Raw genomic sequence first — 21221 nt, 5'->3', positions numbered from 1 at the left:
CATCTTTTCAAAAATACTTGAAAGAGTTGTTCACTTTCAGTTAGTAGATTATTTAGTAGAACACCAACTCCTAGATAAAGAACAACACGGTTTTCAGTCAGGTCGATCAACAATTACTGCAGGAATTGAGTTCATCCAAACAATAATCGAATCAGTTGATAAAGGGGAAAAAGTTTTAGGTGTATTTTTAGATATGACTAGAGCCTTTGACAGTGTGTCTCATAAAAAACTTTTAAAGTCATTAGAAAAACTAGGGATTACTGGAAAACAATTGGAATGGTTTGAATCTTATCTCAAAAATAGACAGCAGTATGTTGAGATTGAACATTCAATATCAGAATTTTCAGAAAAATACAATTACATCCGCAAGTTCAATTCCCAGAGACGAATAATTAAACATGGTGTGCCGCAGGGGTCTGTCCTGGGACCTCTCTTGTTTCTTTGCTACTTGAAGGGTTTACCTGGAGCGATCCCTGTTGGTAGTACTATTTGTTTGTTTGCTGACGATTCGAATATAACAATATCAGGAGACACTAAAGAAAATGTTGAAGTTTCATCATTTATTACTTTGTCAATTGTCAAAGAATTTTTGGATCATAAAAATCTCCTACTAAACTCAAGTAAATCTAATTTTATATCATTTTGTACAAAACAAACAAGGAATAAAACAAACCCACAAGTAGCTATAAATAATGAAATAATAGAACAAGTTGAAGTAACAAAATTTTTAGGGCTTTTAATTGACGAAAACCTAAGTTGGGATAAGCACACTGATCATGTGGTAGGCAAAATGTCAACAGGCTTATTTGCTCTGAGACAATTGGCAAAGTACTGTAGCTTGGAAACATTAAAAATAATATATTTTTCTTTAGTTCACTCACATCTTGCTTATGGGATAAGCATATATGGAGCAACAAAAAAGGGAAATTTAGATAGAATTTTAATACAACAAAAGAAATCATTAAGAATTATGTGCAAATTAAAAAGAGAAGACTCAGTTAAACATCTTTTTGCTAATCTAAAAATATTAACTGTATATGGTCTCTATATTTTAGAAACTATGACTTACGTAAAACAGAACTTTGACCCGATTTTATCTGAAAATAATCATATTCACAACACTCGATTAAATAGACAGGTTGAAACACATCATTTAGATTTTTTTAAGAAAAAAACTAAATATATGGGAACAAAGTTTTTGTATATGCTACCAAGGCATATTTTACTGGAAAATAATTTATCTAAATTCAAATCTAAAGCGAAAGATTGTTTAATAAATTTATCTCTTTATTCGCTAGATGAATATTTTCTCAGCTAGAATTAAGCAATTCTGACCTAACTGTTGTAAGGAATCTAGGAGGGGCCATTCTATGTTTGGTATAACATAATATATTTTAATATAAATAAAATCTATATTAAAGTCCTATCTAGTATTACGTCTTGACCATTTGTAATTTGACGCTATTTATTGTACCTTTGTACATAATATGAATAAAGAATGTTTGAATCTTGAATCTTGAATTTGATTGAAAATGACAATATCAAATAAATTCTCGAATGATAAACAAAGGAGCTAAGCTTATATTTGTTAGACTCTCATTAAAAGTGGACTCTAATAATTCATTTTTGTTGCACTTATATAACCATGTACCACTTGAAGTTAAGTGCTAGAAAGCACTTAATTGATCTAAAGTCTCTCAGTAAAGTAATTTTAAATTTAATTTCACGTAAACAATTATTTTTATATTTGTATGGCTGTTTCAACAGTAATATTGCATTTCTGATTATTTTAATACTGTTTTAACACATAATGTAATGCACACTTTGACCGCTTCTGTAATACAAATTAATTTTGTCAGATAAAATTAATGTATATGCCAAATCGATGGAAAGGATATTTGTGTTATACTATGTATTATCTAAACAGTGTTTCGACTTGGAACGTTTATGAAATTCGGTATTTGCATTAAGTTCTTGGTGATTTTTATAAGAGTACTGTAATACAGTTAACTAATGGAGAAATATAAGAGTTATTTTATGTACAGACTAACTATGATACACACTTGTAACAATTAGTTGAAGAATAATTACTAAACTGATTTTGTTTCTGATGAAAGTTGGAATAATGTGGTTAAATATATTAATGAGGCATTGAATGTTAAATAAAAAGAAGATTCTGATGGAAAGAGCAAGGGGTCGGACCTCTACGTTATTAGGTTTTTTTAAAACAAAGAGGAATTTTATACAAAGAAAGTTTGGACTGGGGAATCTGTCAAATACGTGCATACGTTTGATATAATGTCAGTAGAAAAATAAAAATGAACTAGTACTTGATATTGTTAAATGATAAACAACATCAAGGTCTAGGCAACTCTAAAGAACAACAGTTTTAAGTGTAACGATTGTTTTGTATTTTACTTTAATATTTGTCGATGTGAACCTTGCCATTATTTTCTCATTTGGATCAATTCATTTTACGTATCGCACATTACATAATTGATTTCAAACTAAATTAAGAGTCATTTCTAAGACTTTAGGATTTTTACAAGTCATTATACTCTACTATTTCCCTCCTCCTAAAAAAACAGCTAACCGGAACTTCTCCTTAGTTTTTTAGAATTCCATTGCATCTAAAACCAACTAATTCACTCATTTTGGCTTAATAGTGTATAAAAAGAACATTAATCTCAAAAACTTAAAAAGGTTGCCCATAGAAGAATTCAAATATGAGTCCTTATGCTTTTCTTGGGACTTCTCCTTAGTGTTTTAGAATTTCATTGCATCTAAAACCAACTAATTCACTAATTTTGGCTTAATAGTGCATAAAAGATCTCAAAAACTTAGAAAGTTTGCCCATAGAAGAATTTAAATATGAGTTCTTATGCTTTTCTTGTCCTATGACTCTCTTAACGTAGTCGTACTTTTTTATCTTCAACATCCTCTGCCTTATTACCACTAAAATACTATCCAAGGGTGATAAAATTGTGGCTTATATCAGGAGTTACTCATATTATATGTAACATCATGCGGATGTCCAGGAATGAAAGTAGGAGTACACGTGATGAACACAAAATGTACTATAGCCTACAATAGTACACTATTACAATGGTTTTGGGCGTTAGTAACTGCGCTGCTTGATAGTACGATTGTTAATTGTTTATTTCTTTTGAATGACACCAGTGGGTAAGTCTTTTTAAGCAATAAAAATATGATACAATACATTTACATTAAATTTATAAAAATGGCAACAGAGTAATTGAATATCAACAAAGATTGATTAAAATAGCACTTGCTCTGTCAGGACTCGAACTCGGATCTATCACTTACCTGTTGAGCATGCTAACTACAACACCATGCATTTTCTGATTCACTTATTTTGTATTTAACATGTTTCTTCTACTTCATAAATCTTGTATATTTACTTTTTCTAATCATAATAACTTTTGGCATCTTTTATAATATGTAAAATGATAACAGTATACAAACAACTCAAGTTGGAAGTTAAATGCACGTTTTGTGTCCACATACCAATGAATAGTTGGACGAAACAGGATTTTTCCGGACATTTGCCATCGTTTAGTGATGCAAATTTGCCATCTATCACTGAACGATGCCAAATGTCAGGAAAAATCCCGTTTCCTTCACAATACTTCCATCATCAAAAACAAACTTCAAACATAGTTAGGAGCAATTAGATGTTTTTGATTTAGTTTCAACTTAAGTAAAATTAAAAATGTAAACATGTATACAGCCTCTGATTCTTTCGTAATATAATAATTTCTTTTATGTAACAAAAAGTATCTGTGTCCTAAAATATTTTCCCAACAATTGTTCTAGCAGTTGTCTGAAGAGTAGTGAATGTAAAAACAGAAAAGGAAACCTAAAATCATTACCTGTTTTTTTGGTTTCTGAGAGCATCCTTGCTGCGGTCTAATAAGAGTCGATCGTCCCGGTCTAGAGAAGGTAGGTGACCAAGTAGTCTTCGATCAGCGGCGGACAACTTCAGTTCATCCTGCAGTGCACGCGTCACTGGCAGCTGAGAACATATTGAGCATATTTGAAAATATTTTACTTTATGGAATTCGCCTCATCACAGACCCAACAAATATTTAAGAACTGTAATGAAACAGTAATGAGATTTGCTATGTCACTTGAGACCTACAAAACACACAGTACTCTAAATAAGGTCACATCGTATTTAAAAGTGGGTACTGGAATACTTGACTTCTTCTATTCCGTCAATGACTTTTGCTCTGGTATTAAGTTAACTTCATTAAGTTTAGTCTGCATTGTCTGTTTTTCTTTATGTCTGTTGTTTTCAACAGAGTTTAATATTTTTTTATATTAGTTAATTCATCATAAGTGACAGCACTTTATTGTTGTTGACTTCTTAAGTTGACAATGAAATGAGTAATGGTCTTACCGTATTAATTCGTAACTAAAATTTCAACAAGGATCATTCGGTTGGTTTACACCTATCAAGTAGAAATAGACAGCAAAACCGATGTCACCTATGATTACATAGCACGCTGGGTGTCCATAGCGAAGCATTGTTATGTCTCACTCATTTGTTTTAAGACTGGATATGACAGATATTCCACAAAGTTTTGTGGTCTCTGTAGATAAAGGAGTTGGTTGAAAGATGTCTGTCTCCTATCAAATGTTTGAAGACTTGGCGGCCTTAACCGAAAAGACACGGACAGCGCTTGGAAGAGGCAGTAACAATCTCCTCTCCAAAGTGACTTTGGTCTCAATGCTTCCATCCTTCATGGACGGAGAAAAGTACTGGCATCTCCTGTTCCACCCTTCTCTCTAGACTCCGTAATAAACCTTAAGGTCGTAGTGCAATATATGCTACAGCTACGCATTACTTCAAACAAAGAAATTGCATAATTAATATAGTTTCCCGGTGATCTTTTGACCATTATTTGTTTTTTCAACTGATGTTACTAAGCAATACCGCCGGCATTTGTTATACCATCCAAAAACTTCGACGAGTGACGTAAGCCTCCATTGGGGCACTCTCTGAAATGAAAAATCTAGAATTTTTGGACAAATCATTTCTCGAACTATTTTATCTTAGCTATAAGCTAAGAGTGTAGTAAAAATCCTTTCAGTATTTTATATGTTCAATTTCATGAGGAAAACGTGGTTTGTATTGTTATAATAAAATATTAAAAAAGCGAAATGCACACATAAATGGACTAATACTATATTGATATTAGTTTCAACAAACATATAACCTTTTCATAATTTACAAATCTACAGGGATGGAAGAAAATACACATTTAGTTTAAAAAGAATTCCTTCACAAAACTTGAAGAAAAGAGTTTAGATACAATGATTTTACCATACCAGTTAATGTAACCTAACAATTCGGATAGGAAGTTTCATGACCCGTACTTTATATCCGATGAAACCAGTTAGGCCTACATGCATGATGTGCATATAAAAAATTACGCCATAAAACAATAAGCTATTGATATCGTATTGTAGTTAAAAAAAGGAGATATAAGCAAATACGTGACTTTATTTGTTATTATGTAAAAACCATAAAAAATATTTATTTGCGATGGATTTTTACGATGGCATTAACAATGATTTGGATGAATTGTAAATGCATTGGTAAATCACCTTTCAAAACCTTCAGTCATGTGAAATGGCAGACATTGGTAAAACTTTAATGGTAGCGTTTGACAACCATTACAATACCATTAACCATTAAAATGTTACTCTACAATATTAATTTATGGGACTTTTCATTCATTGCATATTGATATACAAATAGAAAATTTAAGTAAAAATTTTAAGTGTAATCGTGTTTAAAGCTATAATAAAATGGGAATATGGTAGATTATGATAAACTTTATGGGCTGAATGAAGCTGATTACTTTTGTTAGTTTCCTTCATATACCGTTGTTTTTATTTAATTTAAATCTATTAAAATAAAAAATTGTAATTTGTTACATAAAAGAATACGAACATTCCTTCTTTTGTATCTTTGTGAGACCCTGGTTCTGGTGATGGGTATCTCCTCATATGTCCAATGGTATATGTATTTCATTCTAGTTCAGGCCACTTGGCTACCACATGAAGTGTGGCATGGGAAGTTGCTTAAGTATATAGTCTGTAACCTGGTGGTGCCAATAAATTGTAAAATAAGTTTCATTTTATACTATCTGAACAAATTCTGAAGCAATAACTTTCAAATTAGAATTTTTTAATTCTCAAAGTCAAAAGGAGTTATACGGGTAAAGTAGGTCCAAATAAACGTTGTCTATAAACTTAAATTAAAAATTGTTATGAAATAAAAATGTGCTTAATTAGAATTTATGATTGTATATAACCTGAAATTTCGTATGGACATTTTTATTTGAATCACAACAGGTTTTCCATCAACCTAAGAACAAAAGTATATTTAAATTATTATGGTATCTGTAGCAAAATAGTTTTTTTGCGTAATATTTACATTTTATATTTTGATTTTTTTATTATTATATTACAATAAATTTCTAAAAATGTTGTAGGAATGTAAAAGAAATACGTAAAATGCTTTAAGGCCTTTGTCGTGTACATAATCGAAATTATTAAACATTAAGTTTCAAGTTATTAACCATAGCCTAAGAGGATATTGTATGTTAACTTTAAATTAATGCATTTAGAGACCTTGATTTTTTATATTTGAAACCTTTGGATTACAAGTGACTAAAATCCAAAATAAAGGTTTGAGATATTCATTGTTATACAAAGTCCCCAGAACGGTCCAGTTCTGGGATGTAGCAAATGGTATAGTAAGGCGAATCAGACTGCAATACATATTAATTTGGGCGTTGAGAAATAATTTGAAATGTACTATAAAAATAATACAAAATTACATAACAATAATAATAAGTAATAAATACACAATTTGGTCTAGGGTACTTTATGTTCTGAGTGCTTAATCTATGGTCTAGTCTTATGAAAAATAGTTATCAATTAATAATTTCTAATATTTCCCTTAAAACTGAGCTTTTTATAAAAGGGCAGAATATAAATTCACTGAATGTCTCAACACGCATATAACAGCATTTCGACTTATTATATATAAACCTATTAGAGTTGTACAAAACAATTTGTATTTTGTTTGAACCTTTGAGGCAATTTCCATTTATCTAATGTAACAATAGTTTTACCATCATAAACTAGTTGTAACGTTGTGTAATGAGTTATTAGTTGATAACGCAATGCTTAGGATATATTTTGGTATAGAAAACTTCTATGCTTTTGTTTATCCAAAATAAGTAACTCTTAAATCAGTATTGTGTTACTTTTAAGCAATTATTTATTAAAACAGCGTTTAAGACTCAAATAGACAAATAGAATTTTGTATCAGTTTATGTTGTAAATGTTTCAAGGCTTCGGCTTAGCTATTTAACATTAATAAATTATTTGCTCTCGTGGTTAAATCAACATATAGAAAAGTGATATTACAAAATTAAACATCGTAGAATGGACAAATATTCACTCAACGCGTCTTATTCATGTTTGAAGCAAATTAAAACATAATAGTTTAAGATTAAAGAAATTAGTTTCTCTATTGGATACATTTAAACAACTTATAATGTTGGATTTCTCTTTGTATTTACTGTGCATGAAGGAAGATGCCAAAAGAAGGTTCACTTCTGGCATCCTGCCAATTGGGCAAGTAGGCTCTGAATTCCGAGAAGCGAATCAGTGAGTTAGAGAACTAAGAGTTTTATATTAATATGATAAAATATAAAATAAAATAAAATCGTTGAGAACAATTTTAAAAGTGCATTTTCAGTATGTTTTAACAGCCAAACCTATCTACAGCTGCATTCTCTACCAAATGAGCATGTTAGTTCTTAGATGCAAATGACATTTTCTACTGCATGCATTTAGTAAGTTGAAAAAAGTGCAAGTCAATTGTTTAATTAGCATGGTAGAGAAAGCTACGAACCTTGTGCGTTATGTTTTTTGGTCGAAAGAGTATTTTTTTGAAATTCACCTGGGAGAGGAATGTCTAGAGGCCCTGAAATTAGAGAGAACTAAGCTAATATAGAAAGCGACCTTCTCACAAAAATCACAGTTTATAAGTAGTTTTTAATCAAGGCTCTAAAAATAGCAAAAATGTATATTTTCAAAATTATTAGTTTATAAGTATTTTTATCTATATGTTGTTAATATATAAATTACTATGCAAAATTATGTTAAATATTAATAAATTAGTTTTAATCATGGCAATAAGTTGTCAGAAATTTTAATATATCCTTATATTAATCAATTGTTTTCATTGAATAAATTTTGAAATTTTGATTAAAGAAATATCTAATAAATGTTATTATGCAAACATCTTCTGTAATACGGTAGTAATTTGTTTCTCTTAGAATTGTATTTCATAATGGGTTTAAAATACATTTACAAGAGACTGATACATTTAGACGGTTTTGGAAGAGTGGTTAATTTAAGTTTCTATTTTGTTTACACAAACAAAATATTCTGGTAACAAAGTTTTCGAATGAAAAATATAACAAAAATATTGATTAATTAATAGTTGTAACCCGTAGCTTTTGCATTCCTTTATTCACAGTTCAACTAACGCCGACGCCGTAGACAATTCCTTTCAAAAACAATCTCAACTATTACTGAAGATAAGTTACTTTAATTTGAAGATAATTCCCATCTATAAAATTACTTGAAACTTTGGATGAGCTAATTTAATTTAATTTATTTAAACTAAATTTAAGGGCTGGGCCCCAAAGCCGAAGAACATATCTTAGTGAAAAAGTACAAAGTAATTTCACTGCCTATGGAAAATTTCGTACATTAGTTTAGTCAGTTTACTGAAATAATAGTAGCTGCTATTAAACCTTAGCTTATAATACCGGTGCCTAATATATGTTCAACATTTGGAGGCATTCGTTTAAGTTTTTCTGTAATTTCATTATAACTTTTTGGATAGTGTAACTTAAATGAATATTTACCAGAGGCCTGAAATTTGAGTACACAACAGCTTTTTAGTGGGAATAAAACTTTTATTTATATATTTTCATATCCATTACAAGTAGCAATACTTTAGCTCAATTGTATGATTCAATAATCTATGAATTTCTATTAGTTTATATAGAAAATATAGAGGCCATCGAAGAGGAGGCTTATGCCTTTTCATATTGGAGAAAGAAATGTTTTTCGAGGAACAACGAGATACCATGAGGATCCGTACAATAGTAGGATATATGGATGTTTCTCTTGTTACAGTAGTTTCTATTGGCACGTCTCAAAGCCATTGGGACTGAGACCTGGATTCAGACAGCACCAATCTCTAAGTTAACACGTTCCATAACGTTAGATCCAGTTTTCACTATCACTGAGTCAGCTCATGATTTAAGTCAACGTGATGCTGAAGAATTTCTAATTCATTCCATTTGGGTCCCGAACGGTATGGTAGGACGGTAAGGACGTTTTCGGAAATCCTTGTACGAAGTCAATCGGTTTACGAAAAAACGTGACTTTTAAACTCTAGCTGTGGGCGACATTTGCGTGTCTAAATTAGCTTGTTAATGTGATACAATCACTATTCCGTTGATTTGAATTTCTAAACAAAGGATTGGTTACAGCCCTTCAATATACCTTTCCTAATGATTGGAAAAATAAAAAAGAACTGTGTCATTAGTCTACCAGGTGAGGTAGGCATTTGGATTACAATCAGTGTTATTTTATAATTAGGCCAAAGAAAAACGGTTAAATATTAGGATATGACACTTTTACTGTATTTCAAATATAACTCGAGGTAACTACATAATTTTATTCATATACAAAAGTTTCAGTAAGAAACATTGCATTGAAACATATAAGTTAATTGTAACATGTAATTTAATTAATATTATATGTAATTACAAATGTAATTTACTTGCAATAGATTATTAAGAATATGCCCTGAAGCTATAACTCATGTGCACAGTAAAAGATTAACTTTAACAGTAAATACTATCTTCAGTTGGTTTCTATCTGGGCCCGGTTACAAATTTTCCTGAATTTCCTACTTAAAATACCTCTAATTCCTTGTGGAGTGATCGAAAATTTGTTTCTACTTTTTGCCTCCAGAACAGTTAAATCTTAAAGTTGATTATAAAATAAAAAGTATCCCATCGAGAAATCGATTTAACAACTTTAATTAGATTTTACCTCGGACTCGGAAAGATTGCGACCGCCTAATAAATCTAAAGCTATATAAGCTTATGCATAACAATCTCGGCTCACTTTGATTACACTCCTCGTTTTTTGACCTTGAAATTTGTATAGCTCACTTAAATTTTAAATAGCATATATAGGTTTATTAAATTTGTTTTAAACTTTTTGGGAATATCATCATAATGTATATAATTGAATATATTCAAAATGTAATAAATGTTAAAATTGATTAAAAACGTTTAATTATAGTCTAAAATGTAATACAGTGTCATCCAGTTAAATCCACTTTGTAGTTAGTTTAAAATAAACTATTTTTATTTAGAATGTAATTTGCTTTCATAAACTTACAAGTTTATGGAAGCAAATTATATGTATATTTCAATCAAATTTCTCGTTTTCTTGATCGTTATCGAATGTGTTTAGAAATGTTTGAGCAAAAATACGTTCACTCACTCCTCTCCTAAGCACAAATTTGGATTCTTTTCCAATTTTTTGCACAGTGCCATCTTAATCAACATATTGCTTCCAAAATCTGGATCGATTTTATCATCTCAGATTTTATAGCAATTTTACAATATCCAATGCCTTTTATATTTTTCTGGTGGTTTTTGTTCTTCAGTCCTAATCTTCACTTTTTCTATAGGAAAGGTGCATTTCATATAACCATCTTGACAGTACCTGTATTACTAATGTTTACACTGTTAAGAATTTCAATAGGCCAAAATTTACCATCAAAAGTGCCACGGATATCTTTGATTTCCGCGATTAGGTTACGATTGAATCGTTAAGGCGGGAAGTTTTGGCTCAAGAGAAAACAGTTCTATATTTTAAAACGTTTGTACCAGATATTTACAAAAATCGTTGTAAGAGTCCATTAAGGAGATCTAACTCATGAGATTTCATAACAAGTTTATTGTTAATACCTGAACAATATAATAAAGTTACTATTAAAAATATAACGTTTTCGTGGGTTTCTGTGATTAGGATGAGACACTTTTGAAATTATATCGTGTGGAATACTTATGACTTAAGGGCAAAGCGATTCTATTAATTCATATCTCACAACCAATATTTGCGAGGATTTCGTAATGATATATCTTAAGAGAATTCGTGATTTTTAATGAGTAAGACGACTGGTAAACAACAGCTATGCCTCATTTTGGATCTACTATACGTTGTTACCTTGTTGGCTAAACGTAAGATTTATTCATGTTGATATCCACATACTTTAAAAAGCTATCGTTACATATTTAAGATAATTATTTTGTTGTAAGATATAATTACGATACAATACGATGTAAGATGTAATTACTCATACAGTTTTTTATACACGAAAGGGGTTTACTCTTAATTGTTAGTATATTTTTACTGAATCAAACAGTAGTTTTAAAACTTTATAAAATGTGAACAAAATTAAACACCAATGTATATCTTTGTCAGGGTTCTTAAATAGAATTAAAAACTATAGCAGTCTTTTTAAAACGAGTTTTGAAGTAAAAAAGTAGTAGTTTGGAAAGTGCTGCCCAAAACAGAATATATAAGAATATCATTAATTACCTATAGATTATTCTCAAGTTACATAAGCTTTTAATTTAAGTAAAAAATGAAGGTTTAGTCTGCTATTTTTTAACACTTCATAAATATATAAATCAAACAGGTTGCCTAATTCTTAATGTCGTTTTATTGTTCTATTAATCTGTTAAAAACACTAGCATCGAAGCTAAAGTCAAAATTATGACATTTATTGTTAAGAAGTTTGTTCAAAAATATAATTCAAATTAATTTGTGCTACAAAATAAGTTTTCTTTCTGTTTTACATTTTGAGCAGTAGAATAATAAGGTGGAAACTACTTTTACTCACAAAACTTTATAGGTAATAGTTCACCATCTCAAACCACAATACAGGGTTATCATAAAAGAATGGTGCGGTTTCGATCATGGTTTAAAGAAAAGCTGCATTACTGTTATTGTTAATGTTATTTATTCATCTATTTTGTCATCTCAAACAGTTTTTTTTCGCTTAATTAATAAATTTCAAATGTGCGCCCTTAGTCACTTGACAAATGTCCAAACGATACTAAACTTTTGTAAGATACAACCTTCGATTATGGTTGTTATTGCATCATCAATCCTGTGTTTTAAGTGGTTCAGGTCACGAATTTGTTGTGAATAAACATGTACCCCCACAAGAAAAAATCACAAGTTGTCAGGTCTGGACTCCTTGGAGGCCATAGCATAGGTCCTTGCCAGCCTATCCATCAATATCAACATTTTTCAAAGTGTCCAAGACCAATAAACTGAATTGTGGGGAGCACCATTTTGTTGGAAATTAAGTTGATGAATGTATTCGAGTCCATCTAGCTGAGGAAAGCAATAATTTGTTAACATGTCAAGATACACAACTCCATTAATTTTTTTCAGCAGAGAAGAAAGGCCCGATTACACGATTTTTCGTAACACCACACCAAACGTTAACCTTAAGGGAATCATTGTTTCCCAACAATCACGTGTAGGTTTTCAGGGCCTCATATTCATGAATTGTGTCTGTTAACACGACCAATCACATGGAAAGTAGCTTCATGTGTAAAAATTATATAATATAAAAATGATATGTTTTCACTTATTCTGTCCAACATTTCAACAGCGAAATTGTAACGGTGTACACAACCATTGGTTTTCAATTCCTGCAGTATCTGAATTTTATAAGCGTTTAATTTGAGTTTTTTATGTAAAACTTAGTGAACTGTTGTTTTTGGAATACTTAATTCAAACTTCGATGAGGGATGGACTTCCCAGGACTTCTAATTGCCAATTGTTTAATTAGTCCAACCGTTTCGTACGGTACACCTGGTCTGTCGCTTAATTTCTGTTTCTTAACTGATTCAGTTTCTTTGAATTGTTTAAACCAACGTGTTATGTTATTTGTGTGTGATGGATCTCTACCAAATTTACGACGGAACGCACGTTGAACTAAAATTGTGGATTTTAATTCAGCCAATAATAAAACACACTTTGCTTTATCTTTATCCGAGAACATTATAACTCACTAAACCCACCACAATAACAGTACAAGAACTGATTTGAGGTTAGAACAGCTTATAAACAAACTTTTGGGTTGGAAGCTTTCAGAGATAACAATTTAACATCTAGAAATTTCCCTACTATCTTCCTACGAATTACTGAAACCGCACCATTCTTTTATGATAACCCTGTACTTAAAACATATGTGTTAAATTACATTATGAAACTGACTTATAGGTCAACATTGAACTATATCTATTATATACTAAGATAATAATCTGATTCTTTAAAATTGATCCTAATACTATTTCAAAACCTATCAAACCTAAAATAGTGTATCATAGAATTAGAAAACGGGAAAGCTTCAACACAAATAATCTTAAGAATAAGTAATATAATAATGTTATCACAATAATTGTAAATTGTGGATTTAATTCATACCAATTGGCTTGAACTCAGACATAATATTGAGTTAGTTAATAAAACCTCATTTAAATAGCTAATTTAAAGTGAAATTTTACAAGTAAGATTAAGTATTTTGTAACATCCTGAATCCCATGGTTATAAATTCCATAGTTGGTCAACTACGATTTATTTCCTTAATCTGTCAAAGAAATTATCAAATCTAAAAAATATTTTTAATAATTTTTTTCTTACCATCTTAAAGTTCAATTAAAAAAGTTAAACTTTTTCACGTATACAAGTTTCTTCTGGTATTTCCTTATCTGTCCATAAAAAACTAAATCCCTGACCATAAAAACTTGTATATTCTCACGATTTTAAATAGAAACTAATTCATACAGGTGAAAGTTTTTATTTTGTCCGTATGTTATTGTCTCTGAAATTCTTCCTTTTCAGCTAGTACAGGCCTGTGCCTTAGAGATTGACTAAGTTGTGGCACATATGGAGGACCGGCAATACAATACTTCGGTTATTAGCCGCAAACTTTAGCCACTTATCAGTAAGAAAACTTTAAATATTGCAAAAACAAAACGAACAACTTTTTTAGAGGTTTACTGGAGAAGTTTATAAAAATCGAATGATGGATTTTTTTTTTAAATTTCGTCTCGCTATGGAAATTGAATATTAATATTAATTTAAGAAGTCTAGGTATATAAACATGTCGAACATGACTTAACATACTTTAAAATCTGTATGTCGTGGCAAGAAGATCTATAGTTAACCGAAAGGGTTTGAAAATAATGTTTAATATTCATAAAGATATGGATGTTAATAGTAACATAAAATAATAGTATATATTTCCAAAAACTTTTCAAAAACAGTGTATTTTAGTATTAAGTAAAAAAGAACTACATGAAACTTTAATTTTTATTACACTATTTTTATAAATGAGTTATAAAGCTTTTACTAAATTAAGGAATAAATATTTACTTTTATCCTCTGTATCTTCGTTATTTCTTAGTGTATACAAAAACAACCAGTCAAAAACCACTAAATGTACGTATTTAATGTATCCAATAAAAAAATAAAATTCGTTTCAAGAATGATTGTATCGAAATTGCTACTGAAATGTTATATCTTAACTCGTAATATCTTTCAATTCAGGTTACTAATCACCACAACATTGATTGGATCTGGTAAAAAGTACAATGTTTTAAAACTGTGAAGGAAAATGAAGTTAAAATTTTTACACACTTGTACTTTTGTGAAACTTACGTGGGACTATATACAATATACACTATTCAGAACGGTAGAGTACCTGTTTACTATAGGATGTGGTGTCAGAGGACTTGTACGAGCCAAGGAGATGCCTGAGGTCTGGAGGTAGGCAGGAGACCAAATCAGCCAAAGGGGGGTTTCCTCTATCAAAATCTCGAGTGTAGTCGGTTGGTATTCGGACTCCAGAACTGCTTACTACACTCGATGCTGAAATAAAGGTTAATTTAATAAAGTGTAGGGGGTTTATTTTCCAACATGTAATTTAGGATGGTATAAATATCTACCATAAGAAGGATGTTTCAACAGAATTTCAAGTTCCACAAAATCGAATGTTTTAGAAACATTAGGAAATATACATGGCCTATGCCCAAACCAAATTACTTGCAGTACAGGAAACCAATGTTCTCCAAAAAATCAGTGAGCTTTCTTAAAATACTTTTTTTATTTTTCAGCCTTTATTGATAATACTGATAGATCTGCTGTACTTGCAACACATCAGTGATTTATCAGCTACACAGGCTTCTATTTCAGCCAACATCTACACTCTTACTCAGCCAGCAGTCATATCCCGCCAATGTATGGTATATTCATATTACGATTGAAATAACACAAGTATGTTCAAGTAACAAAACTAAAACTTGTATGTTTTTCTGTTTATACGTGTATATATATACGTATAAACAGAAAAACATACAAGTTTATTTATGTTAGGAAGTTAAGTTTGGTGATTTAGAATGTATAAGTAATCCAAAATGCTGACGACTAGACTATAGGGCATTGCAAATCAAAATGTATTGGATTTTCAACTCTTGTTGAATTGAGTTCTTGTACAGTATTGAGCATTTTGTGTTATCAATTTAAACACAAATTAAAAAGCCTGTTGTGACCAAATCAATGAATGTTAAAAAGACACGTACAATAAGCAATAGAGACAATAACATTGCCAAAAATGATAGATTAAACATGTAATTCCCCAAACGTCACCTACAAGAACAGATTATGGGATATGCAGGAGTATTTATTTTGAGTTTATATTGGAAATTATACTATATTGCTAACAAAAATGAGCTTTCATAAAGGGCAGGAACTTCATCAGTTCGAGAGTAGAGGCAAAGACAACTTGCGCCAGCAATAAATAGCCCAAAACCACAGTATTCTAACTTTAGCAGTCTAGAGTTGGTGTCTGACTGATCAATAATCTCCTCAAAGGGTCAAGGAAACAGTCAATAAAAATTATTTCAAACTCGATTAAAACACGTTTTTGTGTCAGATTCAACCGATTGAAAAGGTCATAAAGAGTCTCTGGAAATAATATTAATATAGAGAAAACCTTAAAAACTAATTTGATGATATTTTTCACCTAAGTAAAACGGAACGAATGTTTTATTTGAATGAGCAAGGGTGTGGTATAAATTTGATTTTAACTGCACGAATAAGCAAAAATTTACATAAATAGTATTAAGTAGTTAGAAGTTGCATGAGTAGGTACATGACTACACAGTAACATAACAAATACAACATATTCGAAATTTATTTTGTAACATGTAACGATGGAAAATGTCCGATATCCTTTTATTCCTTCAAACCATCCATCGTCAATCATCAACAATTAAGAAATACAATATAACTAAACATAATACATGTTTATCGCTATACTTTCTGCATTGCAATGCAATGTTGTTGCTCTCGGCCAACAAAAGCATTAATATTACTACTAAAGTCGTTTTTGACTAGTGATTATTACATAACCTTTCTACCAGTATTTAGTATCTGGAATTCTATGTCAGTTCAAATCCAAACAAAACTACCTAGCCAAATTCGCCTGTGTTCTGTTCGAAATTAAACCCTTTCAGCCTCAAAAGTAGTAAACATTTTTATATAGCTGTAAATATGTTTTTAGAATTAAGAGCGCTGGTTGATAAATGAGAAATTTAGTTGTATCACTCAAGCGGAAGATATAAGTGAACGTTTTCATGTCTTACAAATTTTATTTTGAAAAATTTTACAGTAAAACATAAACAGTAAGTAAAAAAGTTTCAATGTTATGTTTTGAAAAACAAAAAACGTTACAAATCATGATCCTTTTAAATAAATTACATAAAAATTGGTGAACTTAGCACTATCAAAGTTTTAGTAGATGTATATGTTCTAACTGGACAATATATACAATGTAGATATAGAGTAAAAACATTAAAGGCAATCAGTTCAATTAAATAAGCATCTTTATTTTGTTAAATATAATCGCAAATATTAAAATAAAAAATAACTAATTAATGCTAATGCAAAAAATATTTCATGAAAAGAATAGAACCAATCAAGAATTGTCATCAAGTCAAAAATTTTAGTACTTCAAAAGAACACTAAGAAACACACTGCTCTGTACGGTTCCATTATACACCTGAAAACGTAATAAGGTTCTGCAGTTTTCACAAAAGAGACTCTACTTTGAAAAAAAAACTAGCGAAATTATCAGGTTAACCACACATCTAGCAGGTACATAATGGTGTAGCGCAGCATTTAAGTTCAATCTTAACATTTTTCAGATATATTAGTACTTTTAGTACTTGAAAATCAGGTAATGCATGCATTAAAGTAAACAAACAAATGTCATAGATCCTGAAGAAGTCACTAAAAATTATGAAAGCTTTTCATTAAAACCCCAAAGGGTCTTGAAAGACAGCAGAATCTTGCGTTAGTTCTTTTATACTCAACACCTTTTTGAAACGATTCATCACTGTGCTTTTACTCAACTGATCCTGATGAGGTGTTTCATACAATTAAGAAGCTAGAAAATACAAACTCAGCTGGCTGTAATGAAATTTCAACATCTGTAATGAAGCACTCTGCTTTTTTATTGCACTCTCCTTGTCTTCATTAATGAATTCTTTTCACTGGAATTTGCATGAAGAATAATGCTTATAATCATAAAATCAATTAATAAACAAAAGTCAGATCTAATAAACAATTGTCAGTTAGATCGGCAATTGTTAAGAGGTATTCTAAATCCAAAATAATATTGAAAAGAAAAAGTTCTTAATAGAACGATTTGTTGCAGAAAAACGACTGGCTCTTAAATCTTTGATTAAGATATGTATTATAGATTAAGTACTTGTCAGAGTTGCATAAAGTTGCTTTTAGTCTTGTTTATAAACTAACGTTGCACAATTATGGTGGATTTTATATTAAACTAGAAACGTAATATTTAGAAACTAGATGAGGTTAAATCCTGGACTCAGGCCAATTAGCATTTTTGGAGGTCGAAAACTACTTTTTCTGTAATAGTAAAAGTAATATATCAACCTCTCTCGGAAAGTACTTGGGTAAAGCTAATCTAATTTAGTATGAATATTGATTCCGCAATCAGACACTGTTGGATTTATATTTTAAATAAAAAAATGTGGATGTGGTGGCAACACTCATATTACATGAATACATGTAATATTTACGTAATAATCTTCCTATGGAGAAGGAATTCAGCTATATTCTTCCCGAATTACAAAATATGTATAATACTTCAAGATCTTTAAGATATCTTTAAGATTTGAAATATTTTGAAAAATAAAAAAGTAGCTCAACAATACGTGTGCAACATTTGTGAGTAAAATTAAATGTTTTATAAATGTTAATACAATACAACTTATAATGTTCTATAGTTTTAAAGGGCTATGAAGCTAACGATTTCTTTCTAACGAGTGTTTGATAAAAAAATGGGTTTCGAAAAAGTTCGATTTTGTAACCAGGGCACAATAATACAAAGTTATTGTCATTTTTTACAAGTTTTGTTAAGACACATTTGAACGCGTTTGATGAATTTAATGAAGATAAGATATTTTATTCTTAAATATTAAAATATGCTTGATAGATAACATCGATAACAAGCAATAGTTTTCTTCTAAAACAAGATAGGTAACAAGTGCGGAGTTTTATATTGTGTAGCCCTATTCTTCGTCAAATATTTGTTTATAGTTAAATTACTACTACTTGTACGTTGATTGTAAAATACTGTTTACACAAATAAATAGCGTATAAATTATGAAATACATTAATGATTGGGAAAAATGGTAATTTCTACTAAATCAACAGGAACTGTGTATCTAGAGGGAATTTAAAATGTCTCTACCAACCTAGATAGCACGCTTAGTAGAGGCTTAATACTAATAAGGTAAGGTCTTCACCCACGTAAATATAAGGGTAAAAAAGCGCGCCGCTTACTTTTCGATCATCGTTCAGTTTTCATTCTAGCTGCTTACGTCAGCTACTTATGCCGATCTCATGTGGCTGCGCGCATACTTATTCTGAACGGATTACCTTGCCTTCGACTTTTCTTGAAATTAATAATTGTTATGGAAGACAAGGTCTCGAAATGTACAGACACCTCATCGGTGATGATCCAACATTGATATGGTTCGTTGAAGGCAGATCGGAACAGTTCTTTCGTCAGGAGTTAATCAAAACCCGTGATTGCAATTAAAGCCAGCCATCTTGCACCGGAAACTGAGTAGCTGATGTCACCCACTCATTGATCTTGCTGATGGGTTCTACTTTAGCAGAATCAAGATACAGAAGATTAGTGAGTTTCAAAAAAAGTACATTTGTCGAATTATTAGATGCAATTTAGAATATTTGAGCTATTTATGGTAATTGTATTATATTTTTGTACAAAATTGTAATTTAAGTTACTACAATAAATGTGGATATTCTTTTCATGCACGATTCCTGAATTATGGTTTTAACGAGATGCTTTACAATATGGACTGTTGTTTACAATGCCAAAATATACCATTTCTACAGGTTTTATTATTGAAAAAATACTTTTTAGAACACATTCACTCTCAATAATCTCTTTCCTGATTAATATTTGTTCCAGTGAACTAACCTGCAAATAATAAACAACTGATTAGTCTGTAATTAACAAACAGGCAACCCATTACATTAGTGATAAATATCTACCCAGATGTTGTGTGTTGGAGCCAGATCACTGTAAAATATATGTAAAGGCTCCTGAGACGTCTGGAAGGAAACAGTTTGATCTCATTTGGTCTGATGAGAGATAGTGATGTCCTCACATCTCATTCCATCAAGGAGGCAAGGCTGGAAACGTCCATCTAAGGACCACACCACTCTGCCTCCTGTCTCATGCACATTTATTCTCCTCGGACTGAGAGTTCCACTATCTCATTCCACTAAATAATAACAGTAAGAGGAGACTGACCTTGCAGTAATCCTAATGCGGAGCCCGGACGAGGAACCGCGTCCACACCCATGGAGACCTTGCGCAGGTTGGTTTCGCTGGCACTAGGCCTCTGTAGCATGAGGTTGGACAAACCTATAGGGTAGCCGCTGTCAGATGTGTATTGTCTCAAAGGTGAGTATGTCCTGGTTTCAAATTACAAATTAATAGACAATTTATAGAACAAATTGACCATTATGCTGTATATTATCTAGTATTAAATCTTTTTACTTATAACAGAAACACCCAAATATCTTATATGTAATATAACTATTCAAAATTGTATTAACTATATAAATCTAAAATACACAAATATTCATGAATTAGTTATATAGACAGTTTTTAGCTCATAATTCCTTAAAATAGCTTACTTCAAACTTTTTGTTCGAGGCGCACAGGACTGTTGTATGTCTGGATATATGTATGAGCGAGATTCAAATTCACATATTCTTGTATGCCATATTATAATGAAAATTTCCTCAAAGTAATAGCAATACACAGAAAAATGTATTGATGAATTGTGCTATAATTTGAAATGTATTTGTGAAACTGATAGCACAATGACCAAAAAACTTACATTTAACACTAAAATTCTTTGTCTATTGTACTTTACCAGGCATAAGAATATTTTTTCCTTTTAAGAATATTCTCTTTTTCCTCCTTAGCTTTGAATGAATTGTATATACTAAACTAAAAGTATGTTTTTACAACTTTACACACATTTAAAACCTGAATCTACATTGTTAATCATTCTCATTTTTTAAATGTTTTAAATTGTCAATAAACAAGGATTTTTTACCTCAAAACATATGATATGGTGAAAATATAATCTGAGTACAGTTATTAATTTAACATAGCTTCTAAATTAATTATAAATTAAACAGGCTGCATGGAATCTTATTGAAAGTTGCAAACTAAATATTCTTCACATATGACTTTTTGTGGCCTTATAACTTCTCAAGCTGAGGGGGAGACGGTACTCAACACAAGGGCTAGAAACTCATGTTGAACTGTTTCCAACAGCTGTTAACCTACAATAAAGAATATTTATCAATAATTTTGTGCAAGTAGTTTAGACTATCTTGAATAGTACACTCGT

General features: G+C 30.6%; 1 protein-coding gene across 1 annotated transcript in view; it reads right to left on the bottom strand.

Moving 5' to 3' along the window:
• LOC124369230 (mediator of RNA polymerase II transcription subunit 12-like) overlaps positions 1 to 21221 on the bottom strand; it is a 68204-nt gene that overhangs the window by 8690 nt on the left and 38293 nt on the right. The window contains exons 8-10 of the mRNA XM_046827104.1: positions 20105 to 20268; positions 14933 to 15099; positions 3894 to 4036 (exon numbers count right to left, since the gene is read on the bottom strand). Coding sequence (XP_046683060.1) covers positions 3894 to 4036; positions 14933 to 15099; positions 20105 to 20268 — 474 coding nt within the window. The remainder of the gene's footprint in view (positions 1 to 3893; positions 4037 to 14932; positions 15100 to 20104; positions 20269 to 21221) is intronic.

This window comes from Homalodisca vitripennis, chromosome X (genome assembly GCF_021130785.1).
Source record: "Homalodisca vitripennis isolate AUS2020 chromosome X, UT_GWSS_2.1, whole genome shotgun sequence".
NCBI lineage: Eukaryota > Metazoa > Arthropoda > Insecta > Hemiptera > Cicadellidae > Homalodisca > Homalodisca vitripennis.
This window is presented reverse-complemented; position numbering and strand designations above follow the sequence as displayed.